This window comes from Cervus elaphus, chromosome 33 (assembly GCF_910594005.1).
Source record: "Cervus elaphus chromosome 33, mCerEla1.1, whole genome shotgun sequence".
NCBI lineage: Eukaryota > Metazoa > Chordata > Mammalia > Artiodactyla > Cervidae > Cervus > Cervus elaphus.
Window position 1 is genome coordinate 38870702 of NC_057847.1, and position 19648 is coordinate 38890349.

The 19648-nt window shown below is 39.0% G+C and overlaps 1 protein-coding gene across 5 annotated transcripts in view; it reads left to right on the plus strand.

Moving 5' to 3' along the window:
• Nucleotides 1-19648, plus strand: part of ITGB6 (integrin subunit beta 6) — a 145882-nt gene that overhangs the window by 58456 nt on the left and 67778 nt on the right. The window contains exons 3-9 of one of the 5 annotated variants that reach the window (XM_043894670.1): nucleotides 11-168; nucleotides 349-424; nucleotides 1173-1252; nucleotides 3796-4000; nucleotides 4755-5001; nucleotides 14407-14569; nucleotides 16220-16381. In XM_043894670.1, coding sequence (XP_043750605.1) covers nucleotides 364-424; nucleotides 1173-1252; nucleotides 3796-4000; nucleotides 4755-5001; nucleotides 14407-14569; nucleotides 16220-16381 — 918 coding nt within the window. In that variant the 5' untranslated portion in view covers nucleotides 11-168; nucleotides 349-363. Of the gene's footprint in view, nucleotides 1-10; nucleotides 241-348; nucleotides 425-1172; nucleotides 1253-3795; nucleotides 4001-4744; nucleotides 5002-14403; nucleotides 14570-16219; nucleotides 16382-19648 lie in introns of those variants that run through there. The other 4 variants (XM_043894667.1, XM_043894669.1, XM_043894672.1 and 1 more) reach the window with 4 other exon arrangements.

The window sequence follows — 19648 nt, forward strand, 5'->3', positions numbered from 1 at the left end:
CTTTCTCTAGGATGCAGAGAGACTGATAGAACCTACAGAAAAATTTCTACTGAATGAATTTCCCCACCTTCTTGGTGATTGTACACCTGCCTTCCTTATAAGGAGAACAAGGAAGTAAATCATGTTGGAGTTGCTCTTAAACACAGCTTTTCTTCTTTACCTGTCCAGGTAGCTTCTGTTTTCATTTCAGTCTTAATGAAAACTTTTTAATTTACATCTCAAGTTTCTTTTCAAAGCAGCGTAAGTAGTATTTACAATTTTACACTTCAAGAAAGAAAGACTTTTAACAGTGTTCAGCTTTGGTCTTGTAATGTTGAAGGCAATTCATTTTTTAATCTGTCTGCACAGCGAGAACTGAAACGGATGGGGATTGAACTGCTTTGCCTGTTCTTTCTATTTCTAGGAAGGAATGATCACGTACAAGGTAAGACTTTAGTTCTCCGATATATTGCTTTTGTGGTACGCTTGACAAACCTGTCATGTGGCTCAGAAACTAGATCTGAAGTCATTTTTTACTTGAGCTGTTCAATTGCTCTTTGCCATTGAACGAACACTTTAACAAATTACAGGCAGACGCAGGACTGTTCCCACAGCGAATGCTCCGGGCTTTAGGTAAATAAATACAAAGGTTGCGCGGGCACCTTAATGAGAGAATTAAACAGCACTACGCACAAGAGTATTTCTTAATACCCTTGTGACAACCATTTTGGTAACTTTTCTAGCTATCTTATTGTACAACAAGGCCTTCCACTTGAGAGTGATAACCTTGAGACAAAAAAGGGATCTATCTTTTAAAATAAAGCTATAGTACATTTGAAAGAGAAGGATTCTTTAGTGGCTGTGAATAATTGTGAAAAATTAAAGGGGGATGATGCTGAATGAGGGTGATAAGTATGATGATCCTATATTTGTGAACGCTGAGATACTTTCACATTTTAAGGAAAAAAAAAGAGACTGATTATTTTGGCTGCTAAGACATGCATATTTTCAATGCCATAAATGTAAAATACAAACTTCACTGTGGATTGCTAACATTTTGAGGACTGATCTTCGAAGCCTGAAAAATGAACTTTGATACTGTTTTGTTCAAGTGCTTTAAGAGCTGTCGGTCTCACGAGTGGAGTGGCTGAGAGTGTGCTGAATCCCTTGTGTCTTGCTGGGTTTGAACACAGGTGGCTGTGCTGTGGGGGGTGCGGAGACCTGTGAGGACTGCTTACTCATTGGACCTCAGTGCGCCTGGTGTTCTCAGGAGGTAAAGCAAATGACCTCAGCGTGTTTGTAAAAAGGGCACTTACATTTACGGCAATTCCATCTGTGACCGCTCTCAGTGTCCCGCTTTCCGTGGTGTTATAGGAGTGACACAAATCTGGAAGGGAAAATGTAAACATTAGTGATGCCAAGTGTGCTTCATATGATTACGTTCAAAAGCAATTTGAGAAGGGAGTGAATGTCAAATTATTCTGAAATATATGAACTCAAGATTCTTTATTTGACCTGATGCCTCCTCTTATTTTAAGGCCATTTCTTCCTGCTCACAAGTAAAATGTTGAGGCTCTGGGCAACCAGAGCTCATGGAGGCAATCTTTTCTCAAGTTCAACATACGTTTAATTTCAGTATCATAGTTCTGTTTCATCTGGGGAGAAGCATCCTTTCTGAATCACTGACAGGATCCAAGAGAAGGCTCGGGGTAAACTTTACTGTTCAAACATTATCCAATTCTTTTAAAAATTACATCCGCTGTGTGACTCTGTACCACAATGATGACAAAACCTGAAGTAGACATCCCATCTGATCAAACTGAAAGCTATGTGAAAGTGGCAGGAGGGAGTGGGGAATGTATAACAAGCCATCCTGAATCACGGCTTCCGGTGACACTACAGAGGAATCTGTAAATGATTCCTAGTAAGAAAGATCTGTATTAGCTCCTTCTGGATTGAAAACAGTTCTTTACTAAATCTCATAAAGAGAATCTCAACACAAATCAAACCATCAGATTCTTGCCAAATTCAGCAAGAACTGAGTAGAATGTTCAAGGGTAAAGAACCTGGTTGCCCAATTCAAAACCAGGCTGTGGCTGTTAAAACCCCACATTTGTTACCTGTGTCCATAGAGCGAGGACGTGCAGAGCAGGGCACAAACCCAATTCACTCCCTGACCTCTACCAAGAGGGTCAAGCAGAAGGGCAGTGACTTTGGGCTCATATATCAAAGCAGGTTTGGGAATATACAAAGAGGGAAAAGCACACATTTTTTGACATTGACTCCCTGAAGAAGCCAATGTTAGTTTAATGTCAGAGACATAAAGCAACAGATCAGTCTAACAAAGTGCCCACCTCTAGAATTTTCATAAAAAAAAAAAATTTTTTTTTTGCACCCATTGAAGAGAGCCTCTTAAGTTACACCTGATAGCTTTTCTTGTGGCTAATACTCTATAGTCAAATCTAATCAAAAGGCCAGATTATTCTGAGAGATCAGTCACTGATATAACTAATAGTAGAAGTATTATTACCAATAGAGACAGTTGGAGCAAAAAGTAAATTAGGCTTCTGCTTAGAGCAGATAGAAAAAAGGTTCCAGGGTTAATGCCACCTCTGATCTTGTGGCAAACATAGTGATTATAGGTTGTATCAGTGACACAGTGTTAAGAAGGATTCTGAGGGCTTGTTAAGCCGCCTTGTGTTTTGGATAAATCATGGGAAATTACAGAATTTGTTACCCCTCACTAGGGCCTCAAGTATACACAGGCCTGGCTGAAAGATAACAAATTATATTCTCAAAAGTCAACTTTGGGAGAAATGTAGCTTTCTTAGTTGGTGAAACAGCAAGAGTGGCTTAGAATTCCGGTGAATGAAGGAAAACAGTATGGACTTGATTTGTGTCTCTCCAAGCCTGAGAGACAACAGGCCTGAAGTTCAACCTTGCCTAGAGCCTCACCCACTCAAGAGCAGTCTTGGCTGGTGGGTAAGATAGGTGTTTATCTCTTGACTACATCTTTCTGTTCTGAGTGTTCCAGGGTTGGATGGCTGCATCTCTGCCTGGGAACACTCACTCATCTCACTGCCTCTGGAAACTCAGATGGATCAGAGGGGAACTGGGAAACTCCTGAGTTCAAAGCAGAAAAGCAATCTCTTACACCATTTCTCTTTCATTTTCCTTCCCCACATGCCAATGTTGGAGGAATTTCTAAAAGATCTTAAACTAGAATAACGTCCCCAAGAGGTCAACTTTGGTGAAGTAATACTGTAATATAAGGGTAATACATCCACAAATTGAACCAGGACAGGCAGTAGATAGGGAAATACCACAATCTTTGACCTTTCGGAAGCCACAGAAAAGACTCTTTGTCACTGGATTTAGCAATAGACACTCTGAGAATTTGAACAGTCCCAGGATCGCATACACCTGCAGGTTATCCTCCACGATAATTCACATGATGATGTCAGCTCTGTGACCCAGCTATTTCAAAGATTTGGTCACAGCACAGGAGAAGCTTTCAAAAAGTGAGCATTAAAAAGAAAAATGAAAAAAAAGGGAAAAAAGGAAAAAATAAGTCAAGTGAATTCACTTGAATACAATTAAAGGGAAACTCCACTTTTACTCAAAATTTTACTGGCAGAATTCTCTGGTTATTTTCCTTTAACTTTAGACCTACAATCAATGTCAGGCATATGGGGGTGTAATATATCAAGGCAGGATACCTAACTAGCAAAGCATGCAAAAAGTAATCTTATAAAAGATGTCTTCTTTTTCTTCTTTATTGTTGTCTTTCTCTCTTTATTGTTTTTTCTCTTTTAGAATTTTACCCACCTATCTGGAGTTGGAGAAAGGTGTGATACCCCAGCAAATCTTTTAGCTAAAGGATGTCAACCAACCTTCATCGAAAACCCTGTCTCCCAAGTTGAAATACTTAAAAATAAGCCTCTCAGCATAGGCAGACAGAAAAATAGCTCCAACATCGTTCAGATTTCACCTCAAAGCTTGGCTCTTAAACTGAGACCTGGTATGTTATGATTTGCACAATCACCTGCTCATAAATAAATCTAATGTCATATATATGCTGCGTTGTGCTTAGTCGCTCAGTCGTGTCCAACTCCTTGTGGCCCCATGGACTGTAGCCCACCGGCCTCCTCTGTTCATGGGGATTCTCCAGGCAAGAATACTGGAGTGGGTCACCATGCCCTCCTCCAGGAACAGCACATATAATAATACAGCTATTCCATTAATACGCCTTGTACCATATTACATGTCATTGTTTATTATGACTCAGATTTCCCATTCTTAAGGAAATAAAGAATTGCGAGGCTAACACTTTTCTTTATTCACATTGGTCACTTTGTACTCCAAATGTGTTACCAAAAATAGCCTTATCTAATAGTAACCGTTTGAATTACTCAAATGTTGTTAAGGCTTACCTCACATTTCTTCAAGGGTTGTAATGTAGCTTTAAGCACCTCTTTATTTTCTTCTTTTTAAAACCCACATACAAAAAAAATCAGCTTATCTTTCATCTAAATGGATGCTAGTTCTCCCAAGGAGATATAAAATACCCCAACTTTCACCTCCTTCAGTTGCTCTAAATTCATGGGTGAAAGATATCCATGGGTTGGTTCCTTTATAAACTTGGCCACATAGTGTATGAATTGCAAGTATCTCTGGTAAGTTCTTATTGAAATGAAATAGCTAGTGACAGTTCTAGTCACAACTAAGTCTCCATGGGTTTTTATGGATCATCTTTTCTTGCGAGGGTGTTACAGGCCTTGAACAGACCCTGCAAGTTCAAGTTCGCCAGACCGAGGATTACCCTGTGGATTTGTATTATCTCATGGACCTCTCAGCCTCCATGGACGATGACCTCAACACCATCAAAGAGCTGGGCTCCCTGCTCTCCAAGGAAATGTCTAAATTAACCAGCAACTTTAGACTGGGCTTTGGTTCTTTTGTGGAGAAACCTGTCTCCCCTTTTGTGAAAACAACACCAGAAGAAATGGCCAACCCTTGCAGGTAAGTAAATGATTTTCTGAAATCTTCAAACACTGATTTCCTATAGAGAAAGTCACTCTGAGCTGAGCTTGGCAGGAGTTTGCTGGTTCCCTGGCAGTTCCCTCCCATCTGATTGGATGTCAGCAGCTCTCAGTTGCCCAGGTTGTTCAGAACTAAAGGGATGTCATCCTTTTTTTTTTTTTTAAGTAAACTATTATGTTTACTTAAAAGTTCATTTATTTTGTACTGGAGTAAAGCCAGTTAACAATGCTGTGATACTTTCAGGTGGATGGACAGCAAAGGGACTCAACCATACATATACACGTTTCCATTCTCAAGCAGACATCACTGTAATACATAAGTCCCCTACAGACAAATGAGTTCTGTTTTAAGAGCGCGTTCGTAAGTTCACTTTCTAAGTCCAACAAAGTTAGTCTAGGTACCCAACTAACACAATCAGCTATCTACTACTGTACTGTAATACGTATATAAAACTTCTCACACAAATAACACCTAAAAACTAACAAACACAAAAAATAAACATTTTTAATCTTACAGTGAAGTACCTTGAAAAGTACAGTAGTACAGTAAAAATTGGGCATACAGGGGCATGTTTGCATCTTTGAAAGTTCACAACTTGAAGGTTTGTATGTACAGGATTTACTGTATCCAGTTCTAGCTTGGGTCTTCACAGCATTTGCCATATTTGCCTCCCTTTGGAAGGCAGGCTGTGACAAATTTGGATTTGTATTCTGCAGACACAAGGATGGAATCTTTTACTGTAGGTTCCACTGGCCTGAGCCCATCTTTAGCCCCTCAGAGGCTTTCTATCCTCAATGACCACCACTCTCTGAGGCTACTGACAGTAAGTCACATTTTCTCAGAGTATCTGTCTCCACTACAATGACTGCTGCCAAAATAACAGCATTTGGAGTAATTTTTAATGTACTTTGGGAAATGTGACTTTCTTTTATTGCTTGGAGAATGCCTTTGTAGCCTTTACTGCTATCAAATTCAGTATGAAATGAGGCAATGGCTCCATTATAATATGCTCTAATCAGTTACTGAAACCGTGTATTATATGGGTGATGGTCAAAGGTAAGTTGCTTTGTGATAGCTTACCTCTACATGTCAATGACATGGTCAAAATAAAAGTATTTGATATCCTTCTTTTGAAAAGGAACTTCCATTTGCTCTGTGCCAGATCCTATGCTGAAGGTTTTATGTACATGACCTCATTCAGTCTTCATAATAACTTCAGGTCAAAGCAGGTTCCATCATCTCTATATTGAGAGGAAATAACAAAGTCTGTGAGAAGTTAGTAATTTACCTGTGGCAGCATGACTAATCAGTGATCTATACCAAGATCTGGGTTGGTCCAAAACCAAGCCTTTTACTACTCTGAATCTAGTATAGATGAAATGGCTTTCCAAACATATATTGACTTTTAACACTAGTTTACACCAACAAATTAATCTCTATAAAACAGTTTTTGCAGTATCATTTTAAGACATTTCGATGTGGTTCCAAACTAGAATCTGATGGCCAAAAGTGTTTTGACCTTGAAAAGAATTCATCACTGATTGCAACTCCTAGGAATTGTGCTTGGTTGCAAATATCAGAGATAATATTTGTCCCCAGTCCCCCATTTCTCAAGGTATAATTAACATGAACTAAAATACACACAGCAGAAATGTTCAATTTCATGAGTTTTGACAGTTGAATATACCGATGTGATCACCACTTAAAACATGACATAGAGCCAATTCCATCACCTCAGAAAGTTTCCTTATGCCCCTTTATAGTCAGATCTGCTTTCTCAGAGGCAACCATTTTCTGATTTCTATAAGTTAGATTCGTTTTGCCTACTCTTGGATTTCACATGAATGGAAAATATGCTATACACCTTTTGTATCTAGCTTCTTTGGCTCAACATCATGTTTTTGAGATTCATCCCTGATTTCATGTTTATCAGCAGTTTCTTCCCTTTTGTCCTAAGTAATAGTCCCTTGTACAAATTTATTATACTTTATCTGTCCGTTGATGAACATTTGGGTTGTTTCCCAATTTCTGGCCATCATGTAGAAATATTGCTATGATCACTTGCATACAAGTCTCTGTGTGGATGTATGTTTTTATTTCTCTTGGATAGATATCTAGAATTAGAATTGCTAAATTGTATGATTATTTTTTATTTTGATGAAGCCCAGTTTTTAATTTTATCATTAGTGTATTTTTTTGTCCTAAGACATCTTTGTTTACCCTAATGTCTCAAAGATTCCTTCTATGTTTTCTTCTAGAAGCTTTGTGGTTGAAGCACTTGCATTCAGGTCTTTGATCTCAAATTAGTGTTTCCATTTGGAATGAGGAGAAGTCTAGGTTTATCTTTTGTTCACATGCAACTATCCAATTGTTTCAGCACTATTTTTTAAGCAAGTTTCTCCTTTCCCCATTGAAATATCTTGATGCTTTTCTTAGAAAGCAATTAACTGTATGTGTGTCTAATTCTGGACATTCTGTTCTAAACCGCTGATCCATTAAATATACTCATGTAACCATGTACCTACTCATCTACTCACTCATAATGTCACCTTAGGGGAACCCCTTCACTTCTCCAAACTTTAGTTTGGAATAGCATACCGATCACACCGAGGGGGTTGTAAGGAGTGTGTAAGATAATGAAAGGAAACATTTGATACTGAGCTTGACCGTGAAGCTCTCACTAGGTGGTAGCTACTGTCAATACCAATAGAGTGGGGTAAAGGGAGGCCTAGTTGTTGTTCAGCCGCCCAGTCATGTACAGCTCTTTGCAACCCCGCGAACTGCAGCACGCCAGGGTTCCCTGTCCTTGACCATCTCCCGGACCTTGCTCCAACTCATGTCCATTGAGTTGGTGATGCAATCCAACCATCTCATCCTCTGTCGTCCCCTTCTCCTCCTGCCCTCAATCTTTCCCAGCATCAGGGTTTTCTCCAGTGAGTCAGTTCTTTGCATCAGGTGGCCAAAGTATTGGAGTTTCAGCTTCAGTATCAGTCCTTCCAATGAATATTCAGGGTTGCTTTCCTTTAGTATTGACTGGTTTGATCTTGCAGTACAAGGGACTCTCAAGAGTCTGCTCCAACACCACAGTTCAAAAACGTCAATTCTTCAGCACTTGGCCTTCTTCATGATCCAACTCCCACATCCACACATGACTACTGGAAGGGAGGCCAGAGCCCTGCACAAATTACAGTAACTAGGAACCTTAATAAGGACCACATATTTGAGCACTTGACAGGTCAACGTTTTCCTGTTTTCAAGAGGTGTTTCTCTTATTCTTATTGGCAAAATTTACCATTAGCTAAAGTTATAAATAATGAAAATTTTTTGCTGCAATATTATATTTTTTCTTTTTTAATCATGTCCTTAATTCTCCAAGTTTCTCTGTTGAGATTCTACTCCCCACACACTTACACACCAAAAATTCAAACAACAACACAAAAGTCAACCCTTTGATCAATCCAAACCCTATAATTAAGAAATAAAATGTTCTTTAGGACAAAGGCTAAGAGAAGTAAAAGGAAAAAACATGGAGTTTTCCAGACCTGGGCTTAAATCAACCTTGGAATGCCAGTCTCTTCATTTATAAATGGGGATAATAATATTCACTTCTTGGGCTACCATGAGAACTGAGTAGGCTGGAACATAATAGACATTCAAACCCAGTTTTAATTTCCTTCTTCTCATTAATGCTAATTTTCTCTAGTTATTTTAATCTAACGGTCCTAAAACTTTTAGATCTCAGAACTTTCTTACACTCCTAAAAATTAAGATCCTCAAAATATCAATATTCAGTGTCCTAGAGAGTAAAACTAAGAAAATATAAAAATAATTAGTAATTAATTTATTTGATAATTACAATGAAAAACACACTGCATGTTACTATAATAGTATACCTTTAGAAAAAATAACTACATTTTCCAAAATAGAACAACAGTTAACAAGAAAAATGGCACTATTTTAATTTTTACAAATCTCTTAAAATATCTAATTTAAAAGAAGCCAACTGAATTTTCACATCTGCTTCTTCATTTAATCTCTGGTAATATTTTATTTTGGTTGAATTCCATGAACGAAGTCAAACTTCATGTAGATATATAGTTGAAAAGGGGGAAAGCAGTTAATAGATTTCTCCAATGACTGTAGACCTTTCTTCTTTGATATTACATTCAAACTGGACAAGAGGTAAATTACGTTTCAGTGTAGAATCTGAAAAACATGTCAATGAACTTCCTATTTTGTTACATTAAAAACCATTGATTTGCTTTGAACTTTGAATGGCTTAAAAAAATTTTTTATTATTATTATTTTTTTGGCTCTGTTGGGTCTTTGCTGCTGCATGCAGGCTTTCTCTAGTTGCAGAGAGCAGGGGTTACTCTCTGGCTGAGGTGGGTGGGCTTCTTGTTGCTGTGGCTTCCTTTATTGTAGAGCACGGGCTCTATCTGGGGTGCAGACTCAAGTAGCTGTGGTGTACAGGTTTAGTTGCACTGTGGCACATGGGATCTTCCTGGAGCAGGGCTTGAACCTGTGTCCCCTGCCTTGGCAGGCAGATTCTTTAACCACTGGACCACCAGGGAAGAGCCTGAATGGCTCTTTCATTGGTGTGTGTGTGCATGTGGTTTTGTAATTTAATGCTTTGGTCATTTGGAAAACGAAGTTTCAGTGAGTTACGTAGATCTTAAAATTTCATGATAGAATATCTAAAAAATTATATTTGTTAATATTATCATTAATCCCATCAGATAAGTCTTGAAGTACTTAGAAGCTGTTAATGGGTAGCAGATGAAAGTTTTGTGAAATCCTAATTTTCTAGTTATGTCAAATTTCATCATTGGCAACAAATACTGATAGTTGTTTTCCTGAAAGTAACAGACTTATTTTCTTCATTTTAATGAAGATGTCTGCCAAAAACTTAAGTTGAAATGATGGTTTGGGCTGTCAAGCATTTTTTCAGGTAAAATGGTTGTTCCATAAACAACAGTTCAAACAACCATGAAAGTGCTTTTCCACTGTAAACATGTACTTCAGTATACAGCAGTAACACTGTATGCATGTTTCCTATGTGGTCACACAGAAATAATTTGCAAAAAACATGTATCCGAGAGCATAGACTTAATAAAATTGAACCTGTGTCCCACTCCAGAACCCAACCCACTCCAATATTCTAGCCTGGAAAATCCCATGGACAGAGGAGCCTGGTGGTCTACAGTCCATGGGGTTGCAAAGAGTTGGACACAACTGAGTGACTAACACACACAGCTTCATCAAGGGCAATCAAGTGAAAGTAGCACTTTTCTTTTTGTTATCATGCATGTTTGATGGCAAAAAATATAAGGAACACTAGGCAGTTTGGAGCCATTGCCTTGACCTATGCTAAGGCACCAGCAGTTTTACTAACTCTTACTTTGCATCATCAGTGAAAATGTCAACAGTGAAAAAGACAAATATTATCTCTTATTATTATGAAGATCATTTGACCTGAAAAACTCTTAAATGGTCTCAGGGACCTCTGTGGGTCTGCACGCCACACTTTTAAAACCTTGTTTTAATCTAATCTCTAGTGCTTTTTCAAGTAGTTTGTTTTCTCTACCTTCATTAGATGGAAGGTCACTAAAAATTTCACCATGGAGGAAACCTGAATAGTTTACATTTTTTAAAGAAGTTTCCCTTACGCTATTGTCTAAGACACAGCAATAAAAATTTTCCGTATTTTCCATATTTGTAATGAATTGTAATATATATATATATATATATATATATATATATATATATATTTAAAAATATTTAATAGGACAAAGAAAATTTTCTCCATCAAATATTTTGAGGGATTTTTATAAACAATATTTCACATTTAATTTGGTGTTTTATTTTGTGTTTGAAGACTTGAACCATGAGGAATTCATTGTAGTTTTGCAAAGAAGAAAACTCAACCATGAATGTTTAGATTTCCTATAGGTACACACAAAAAATGAGTATATAATTTTAAATTGCAAAGGTAATAAGACCATGTGAAAATACAGACATAAAAAATGGAAATCATTTCTAATTCTACTAAAAATAATGGTGTTAACCTTTTGTTATATATCTTTATAGTCAGCAATAAATAATTCCTTCAATTGCTATCTAAGAAAATAACAACTAAATATAAGCATTCTTTATAGGAAGAACTCTGACCAAAACGGACAGTCTCCACTCAAAATTTCTTGATGTGACCCAGCTCTGACATTATACTTTACTTAAGCTACATTTGTCTCCCAGCACATGAATATGTTTATTGAATTAATAAAAAATGTATTCTCCTTTCCAAAAGATTAGAGTTCTAGTAAGAACTACATCGGAGAAGGCAATGGCAACCCACTCCAGTACTCTTGCCTGGAAAATCCCATGGACAGAGGAGCCTGGTAGGCTGCAGTCCATGGGGTCACTAGGAGTTGGACACGACTGAGCATCTTCACTTTCACTTTTCACTTTCATGCATTGGAGAAGGAAATGGCAACGCACTCCAGTGTTCTTGCCTGGAGAATCCCAGGGATGGAGGAGCCTGGTGGGCTACTGTCTATGGGGTCGCACAGAGTCGGACATGACTGAAGCGACTTAGCAGCAGCAGCAAGAACTACATAGCAAATAATTCTAAGCAACAAAGATACAAATTTCTGACCAGACGATAGGAATTCTAGTTCTCTGGCTCCAGAAGAGGCTCTAATGCCATTTTGATACAGTATGAACCAACAGCCCCCAAATAAAATATTAAACAATTTCCAAGACTAGCTTCTCTGGTTGGCTCAGACGGTAAAGAATCTATCTGTAATGCACGAGACCAGGATTTAATCCCTGGGTTAAGAAGATACCCTGGAGAAGGGAATGACTACCCACTACTGCATTCTTGCCTGGAGAATTCCATAGACAGAGGAGCCTGGAGGGCTACAGTCCATAGGGTCACAAAGGGTAGGACATAACTGAGCAACCAACACTTTCACTTTCAAGACTAGTTGGGCTCCAGGGACAATGTAAACCTCAAAACACAGTTATATACTTTTTATAAAATACTTTTTATGTAATTTTCCCAGCAACTTTAGAAGTAGCTATTATTAGCACCCTCATTTTATAGATGAGGACTGAGGTCCAAGGATAGATAACTATTCAGTCTTTTTATTCTAAATCTAATGCATCTTTCTTCTACTTTAAATATTACAGAGGCAGTTAAGAAAAATGCTAAATTATTATCATTTTGTAGGTTAACTTTTTAAAAATTCTTCATTTCACATTTTAAAATACATTTCATATTTGAAGGTGGGAAAAACTTGACTACATAAAAAGTTTTAAGGTACATATATCCAAGAACATTGTAAACTGAATTTAAAAATTGCCAAAAAAATGTTTCATATTTTTGAGAGATAGAGTTCTTAAAATCATTAGAAAACTAAAAAAATACCTCATTAAGGAAATAGGACATCTCAGACTGTACCATTCAATGCTACAGAACTCAAACTCCCCTTGTTCTGAAGCCTGAGAATACATCAGCTTATGGTCTACTTTTTGAGAAAGTCTACTGACAGGAAGTAAATGATTATCCTTGCAGACACCAGAATTCTGATTCTGGCAGAGCTCCATTTCTCAGTGTGAATAAATCCATAATCATTTTGACTTGTATATCTAGTTGATTCTCAGCATTTACAGAAGTCTTGTTCTATAAAGTCTCCTCAAACCCTGCATTAGAGAATGCTGAATATTGCTCCAAGGGGAAACACAGGGCTAGGTTCCTGCGAATCTCTGGTTACTTTTTCACCCAGGGAGCAATAACTTTTGTTTTCTGCATGTTCCTGTTTAAAGATGTCTTATTTAATATATACTGTTGATTTGTTAGCATTGAAATCACAACCAAGAGCACTGTAACTCAGGTCAGAACAAAGTTTGGCTCACACATGTATTTTCCCCATAAGACCCATCACAGTCTTCTGCACTTAGGAATACCAGACAGCATTTGAGCACTACACTGGGGGGCAACTCCAAACAACAAAATCATCCAAAAGCACAAAAATGCAAACACACATGTCACCAAATAGACCCTGAAAAGAATATTTCTTTACAGTATGGGAGATGAAGCAAGAAGTCAGAGTCTTACTTGACCTCCCCTGGAAACATGCATATCAACTTTTTTGTACACTCATTCATGTACATGATTGATTGAAGAAGTTCTGAAAGGATTGATTTGGGGGTCATAAATACATTTTAGCAATATGAATTTTCAAAGATTTGGAATCTGTGAATAATGAGAATTGACCATATACCTCAGGTAGATGAATTTGGTGAAATAGAGCCAAATCCTGAAAGCTGCATCAGCTCTTTGTATGCTGACAAGGCAGGCTCTTGAACTTGCCAAGCTGCTCATGTACGTCAACCAGCTCTTCCCAAGCAGCACACCGCAACCTCATTGGTGGCCACTTCTTTTTGTCTCTGTCCTTCTCCACCAGTGTTTCTCAACTTTGCAATGCATCAGGAAGACTTGGTTCAACACAGGTCTCTCAATCCACTCCTACCAGTTCTGACTTAGAAGGTCTGTAGTCACACCCCAGATTTTGCATTTATAGCAAGTTCCCATGTGACGCTCATGCTGCTGGTCCAAGGATCACACTTTGAGAAACTGCTGTACATTATTAGCTCCACTTCACAAAAGAAAACCCGAAGCTCAGAAGGGTTGAGTACTTGCTCAAAATCTCATGTACAACTACTAGATGGCTTTCAGAATAAAATGTGACTGAATTTAGGATCAGCAATTTCTGTTCTACTGTGATGTCTTTAGGGCAGACCTCATCCAAACATGGAATTTCTCCCAAATGTAAACTGTCTTTAGTAGTGGTTTTATCCCAGGTTGGCCCACATGGTCTGTTCTATCACAATAAAGTTGGGCTCTAGAATCAAAAGACTTAGTCTGATTTTCAGGCCCTGGGCAGGCAGGACTGAGCAGAGGAAGAAGACAGATTCCTCTCTTAGTCTTGCTACAGGATGACATCCTTGATGACAATTTAAGCTATCAGAATACAAAAGAATTGTTGTCATCATGCAAACTTAATGGTGGGCTTTGGTTGAGAGACAATAGAAGGTAGTGACTACATACACTGAGCATCTGATCACCAGATTATCTGTTTTCTGTGAACCAATGCAAGACACACAGCAAGCTCTTCGTGTTAGCTAGTGTGACCCATTTGGAAGGGGTGGGTAGGAGATGATAAAACAACCTTAACAGTGAGACTCAGAGCCAAGTCATAGAGTCAGGCACTTTAGGAAATGCATCTTCATGGAAGGAAATGCTGTTAGGCTATTAAACCCATTCATTGTGTGTTTTATCATATTTCATCAAGAATATTTTACATCTTCCTTTTGCAGTAGTATTCCATACTTTTGCTTGCCTACATTTGGATTCAAGCACATTTTGCCATTGACAAATGATACTGAAAGATTCAATGAAATTGTGAAGAATCAGAAAATTTCTGCTAATATTGACACTCCAGAAGGTGGATTTGATGCAATTATGCAAGCTGCTGTCTGTAAGGTATGCTGAGGTTGAGTAGTGTTTCATTCTGTTAACCCAGATTTCATCTCTGGTGAACAAATCTTTGAAAAGCTTAGCTAACTTTATCTTTCCTTTAGTGACCATATTTCTACAACAGATACTTTTCTTAAAACACACCATTTTTTCCATCTTGTTGAAATGAGGACAATTTTTATGCCTCATGTTCAAATCATCTAATAAAATTGTAATACTGTTGGGAAAAATTGGTTAAAAGGAGTCATATATAAATAATTCTCAAAGATCGAGATCAGGAATTTCCCTGGCATTCCAGTAGTTAAGACTCTGTGTTCCCACTGCAGGGGGTGTGTGTTTGATCCCTGATTATGGAACTAAGATCCCACATGCTGTGTGGTGCAGCCAAAAATAACAAAGATGTAGGTTGTATTCATTAGTTTTTGAGCTAACCATGGTGAAAAAAAAAAGTCAAATGTAGCAATTAATGAAAAAAGTAAAAACGCTCTGATTCAGAATAAAATTGTACATACAATGAGGTAGCTATTGTTTTGAACCAACAAAATAAACATCAAAAGCCACAGTGTCTCTCTTGAATACCTCTCCTCCTTGACAATCAGACACATATCCATGGGAACAATTCTCCTGTTTTCAGATGACTTTCATGGAAAATATCAGGAAATGATAGGACTGAGGGTCCTAGAACATGGGAGGGCCAAGGAATTAGGGAAGGAAGGAAAAAAATAAGGTACAAGGGGATAACTACAATGAACTTTGTCCTACTAGTTTCTGGTGTGATGGTGGTGGGGAGGTTTAGTCACTAAGTCATGTCTGACTCTTGTGACCCCCATGGACTGTAGCCCACCAGGCTCCTCTGTCCATGAGATTCTCCAGGCAAGAATACTGGAGTGGGTTGCCACTTCCTTCTCCAGGGGATCTTCCTGACCCAGGAATCGAACCTGCATCTCCTGCATTGCAGGCTTATTCTTTACTGCTGAGCGATCAGAGAAGCTGACTAGTTCTTGGACAAATCTTAATTAAAGGGGAGAGCTGTATGAAGAAACAGACAACAGACCATCTTAATTAGCAGTTAGCAGCACTCTGCAGTCACACTTTGATAAGCAATTCTTATCCTTGTATTATGTTGATAATTTTTGGATGGTAACAGTAAAAAGAGAAATATGTCTTTTTCACTCAAAAAGAGAAATATTTCTTTTTCCTAGAAATATGCCTACAGGTTGGGTGAAATCTTAATAAAACAGGCTTACTTCAAGTCCATTCTGTATTGCATTCTTAACTAGTTTTGCTTTAGCTTGGATTTGGGATAATCTACAACCTCCCTCACTCCCTTCTCTCATTTTTCTGGTAAATTAAAAGCTGGACAGTAAAAATAATTAACTAGGTAAAAGTCAAGATCAACTGGATACTGATTGTAGTGAAACTATTTTTTCTGAAGCATAAATCATCTGAAAATATAATCCAGGATAAAACAAATGTCTCATAATTTAATTTTTAATACATTAATATTACCAACTCACAATAGATGAAAAAGTCTAAAATAGACTGACTAGCAATATATTTTTTTGATAATCTGAATGTGTCCAAGCATAAGTGATTCACTCTCAATAAATGCCTGTCTCTCTTCCATACAAGCCAAATGCTTCTTTATCATTGTAGGAAAAAATTGGCTGGCGGAATGATTCCCTCCATCTCCTGGTCTTTGTGAGTGATGCCGACTCTCATTTTGGAATGGACAGCAAACTGGCGGGCATTGTCATTCCTAACGATGGGCTCTGTCACTTGGACAGCAAGAATGAATACTCCATGTCAACAGTCTTGGTGTGTAACCTATACTCTACATACACTGTTTTCAGGGCTACAAGTAGGCAAATGAAGCAACAGTCGCTGTACCACACAGCAGAGTGACCCACACTTAGTAGAAGTAGTGCGCCTTTTCTGATTTGAGGTTAACAGATTGGCCTTTCTCAATTCTCCTCGCCCTTGGAGGTTCCCATAGGAGCGCAGGGGGGCAGTGGGGATATGTGATAAGTTCAGATTTGCTATAACACAAATGATCCCAGAACCTCCCCAATTTTTCAAAGAGCCAGAGGGCAGCAAAATGCAATATAGTCAGTTCATTCTGTTTGAACCACAGCCCTAGAAAGGAAGGCTCAGGCTAACCCTAGGAGTGGTGGTCCCAGAGTCATGTTCCCTCAATAATTCCATGTTTTCATGGTCCCTGGGGCTCCTTGGGAAACCACTAATCAGGTGCTGCCCGACCGGTGCTTATTACATTTGACTTATTTTTATCACTTAAAAAATGCTGGTGACATTCAAAGAAAAAAAAAACTTGACTTTTGTAAAACAAGGTAAAAATTTCAGAGCTCTTTTGATGTATATGATCTGATTTGATCCTCACCAGAACCCTGTGTGTCTAACTGCTTCGCTTGAACAGACCGTGAGGCTGCCATGCTGCTGCATATGTTATTCCCTCTGTCTGAAATGCCCTTTCCCCCGAGGCTGCTGAGAAACTCTTACTGATCTTTTAAAACCAAGCTCCATCATGACTTCTCTGGGGAAGGGGGAGGTCCTTGTTTGACATCCACTGTGTCCCAAAGCAATCATCTCTCCCAAGCTCTTGTACATAGAGGGCTTCTTGACCATCACTAGATGGAAATGTGTTTGCTGATATCTGTCTGCCTTTAACATGCATCCTCAGTGCCAGAACTGGTTTATTATCCCTATTTCCTGACAGCACAGTGCTTGGAACATGCTAAAATACAATTGAATTATTGAGTAGTAACCTGGAAAAGGTCATATTATCCCCATTTAATACTTGGGAAAATATGGTACAGAGAATTTAAAATGACAGTGCTACAGAGGTGTATGTAGGACAGAGAAAGAAAAAGGAAAGAGAATGCAGAATTTTAATATCAGGTTGGAAAAACCATTCTCTAAAAAAATTTAAGTGAGATAATGTATAGAAATGCTTACTATAGTATCGGCAATTAGTTTTTAAAAATCTAATGGTTCATTTGGCCTAAAGCTCAACATTCAGAAAACTAAGATCATGGTATCCACTCCCATCACTTCATGGCAAGTAGATGGGAAACAGTGGAAACAGTGGCTGACTTTATTTTGGGGGGCTCCAAAAATCACTGCAGATGGTGATTGCAGCCATGAAAAGACGCTTACTCCTTGGAAGGAAAGTTATGACCAACCTAAACAGCATATTCGGAGAAGGCAACGGCACCCCACTCCAGTACTCTTGCCTGGAAAATCCCATGGACGGAGGAGCCTGGTGGGCTGCAGTCCATGGGGTCACTAAGAGTCAGACACGACTGAGCAACTTCACTTTCACTTTTCACTTTCATGCATTGGAGAAGGAAATGGCAACCCATTCCAGTATTCTTGCCTGGAGAATCCCAGGGACGGGGAGCCTGGTGGGCTGCTGTCTATAGGGTCCCACAGAGTCAGACACGACTGAAGTGACATAGCAGCAGCAGCACCAGCAGACAGCATATTAAAAAGCAGAGACATTACTTTGCCAACAAAGGTCTGTCTAATCAAGGCTATGGTTTTTCCAGTGGTCATGTATGGATGTGAGAGTTGAACTATAAAGCTGAGCGCCAAAGAATTGCTGCTTTTGAACTGTGGTGTTGGAGAAGACTCTTGAGAGTCCCTTGGACTGCAAGGAGATCCAACCAGTCCATCCTAAAGGAGATCAGTCCTGGGTGTTCATTGGAAGGACTGATGCTGAGGCTGAAACTCCAATACTTTGGCCACATGATACGAAGAGCTGACTCATTTGAAAAGATCCTGATGCTAGGAAAGATTGAGGGCAGGAGGAGAAGGGGATGACAGAGGATGAGATGGTTGGATGTCATCACTGACTCAATGGACATGAGTCTGTGTAAATTCCGGGAGTTGGTGATGGACAGGGAGGCCTGGAGTGCTGCAGTTCATGGGGTCGCAAAGAGTTCATGGGGTCGCAAAGAGTCGGACATGACTGAGTGACTGAACTGAATTGAACTGAATGGTTTGTAAATTACCTGCTACCATTTCTTGACCTAAATCTCTAAACTTCAACATGGATGTTTCTACCTAACTTTTGATCAATGTGCTTAGTCTCTTGGTCATGTCCAACTCTTTGCGACAGCATGGACTGTAGTCCACCAGGCTCCTCTGTCCATGGGATTCTCCAGGCAAGAATACTGGAGTGGGTTGCCATGCCCTCCCTCCAGGGGATCTTCCCAACCCAGGGATTGAACCCAGGTCTCCCACATTTGAGGCAGTTTCTTTACCATCTGAGTCACCAGGGAAGCCCAACTTTTGATCAGTAGCGTTCATCAAATTTACATATGTTTTAATCATGTAGGTTGTCCTTCCATATTATAAGGTCAGTGAGGGTAGCCACATTTTTGTATTTTGGTCAATGAAGGGTAAGAAACTGAGATATGTATACTTTTCTTGTTATTTTTTTCTTGCAAATATTCAAATGCCCCATAATAGACATCTCAGAAAACACAGGAAAACAGAAGAAAATAGTGCCTGTTACCTGATATGACCTTCTCCTCTAATACCTGTTCGAATCATTCTTGCTGAGCAAGCTGCTACAATGCACAGAGTCGTGGGCTAGTTCCTTGCCTGTAACATAGTCCCCAGGGCCTTTGAGCACCTCCTATGCACTCAATGCTGGGCCAGCCTCCTGGGGCCGCAAAATAACAGGACATGATCCCAGGCCTTGAGGAACTTACAATGTATTTGTGGGAGTTAAACCAGCATATCTGGACCAAATAGAAAGTCATATTCACCTGCCTATGGAGGGCTACATGGTGCCATCCTGGCTAGACAGGCACAGTGGTTGGATGGTCGAAAAACACATGGAGAGAAGGAGAAACCAGCACCAGAGGAATTCAGGCTTAAGGGTGAAGGATACCTAATGTTTGGGCAATTGAAACTCAGAGGAGGCTGAGAATGTCAGACTCAGGAAGCTTTATACTATCTGGATTCTACTGATATCCTGTAATTAAAAAAATCCAAATGGGATAGAAAGCATGCATTACACAGCCAGATCTGCAGTTAAGTAATTGACCTGAGTATCTT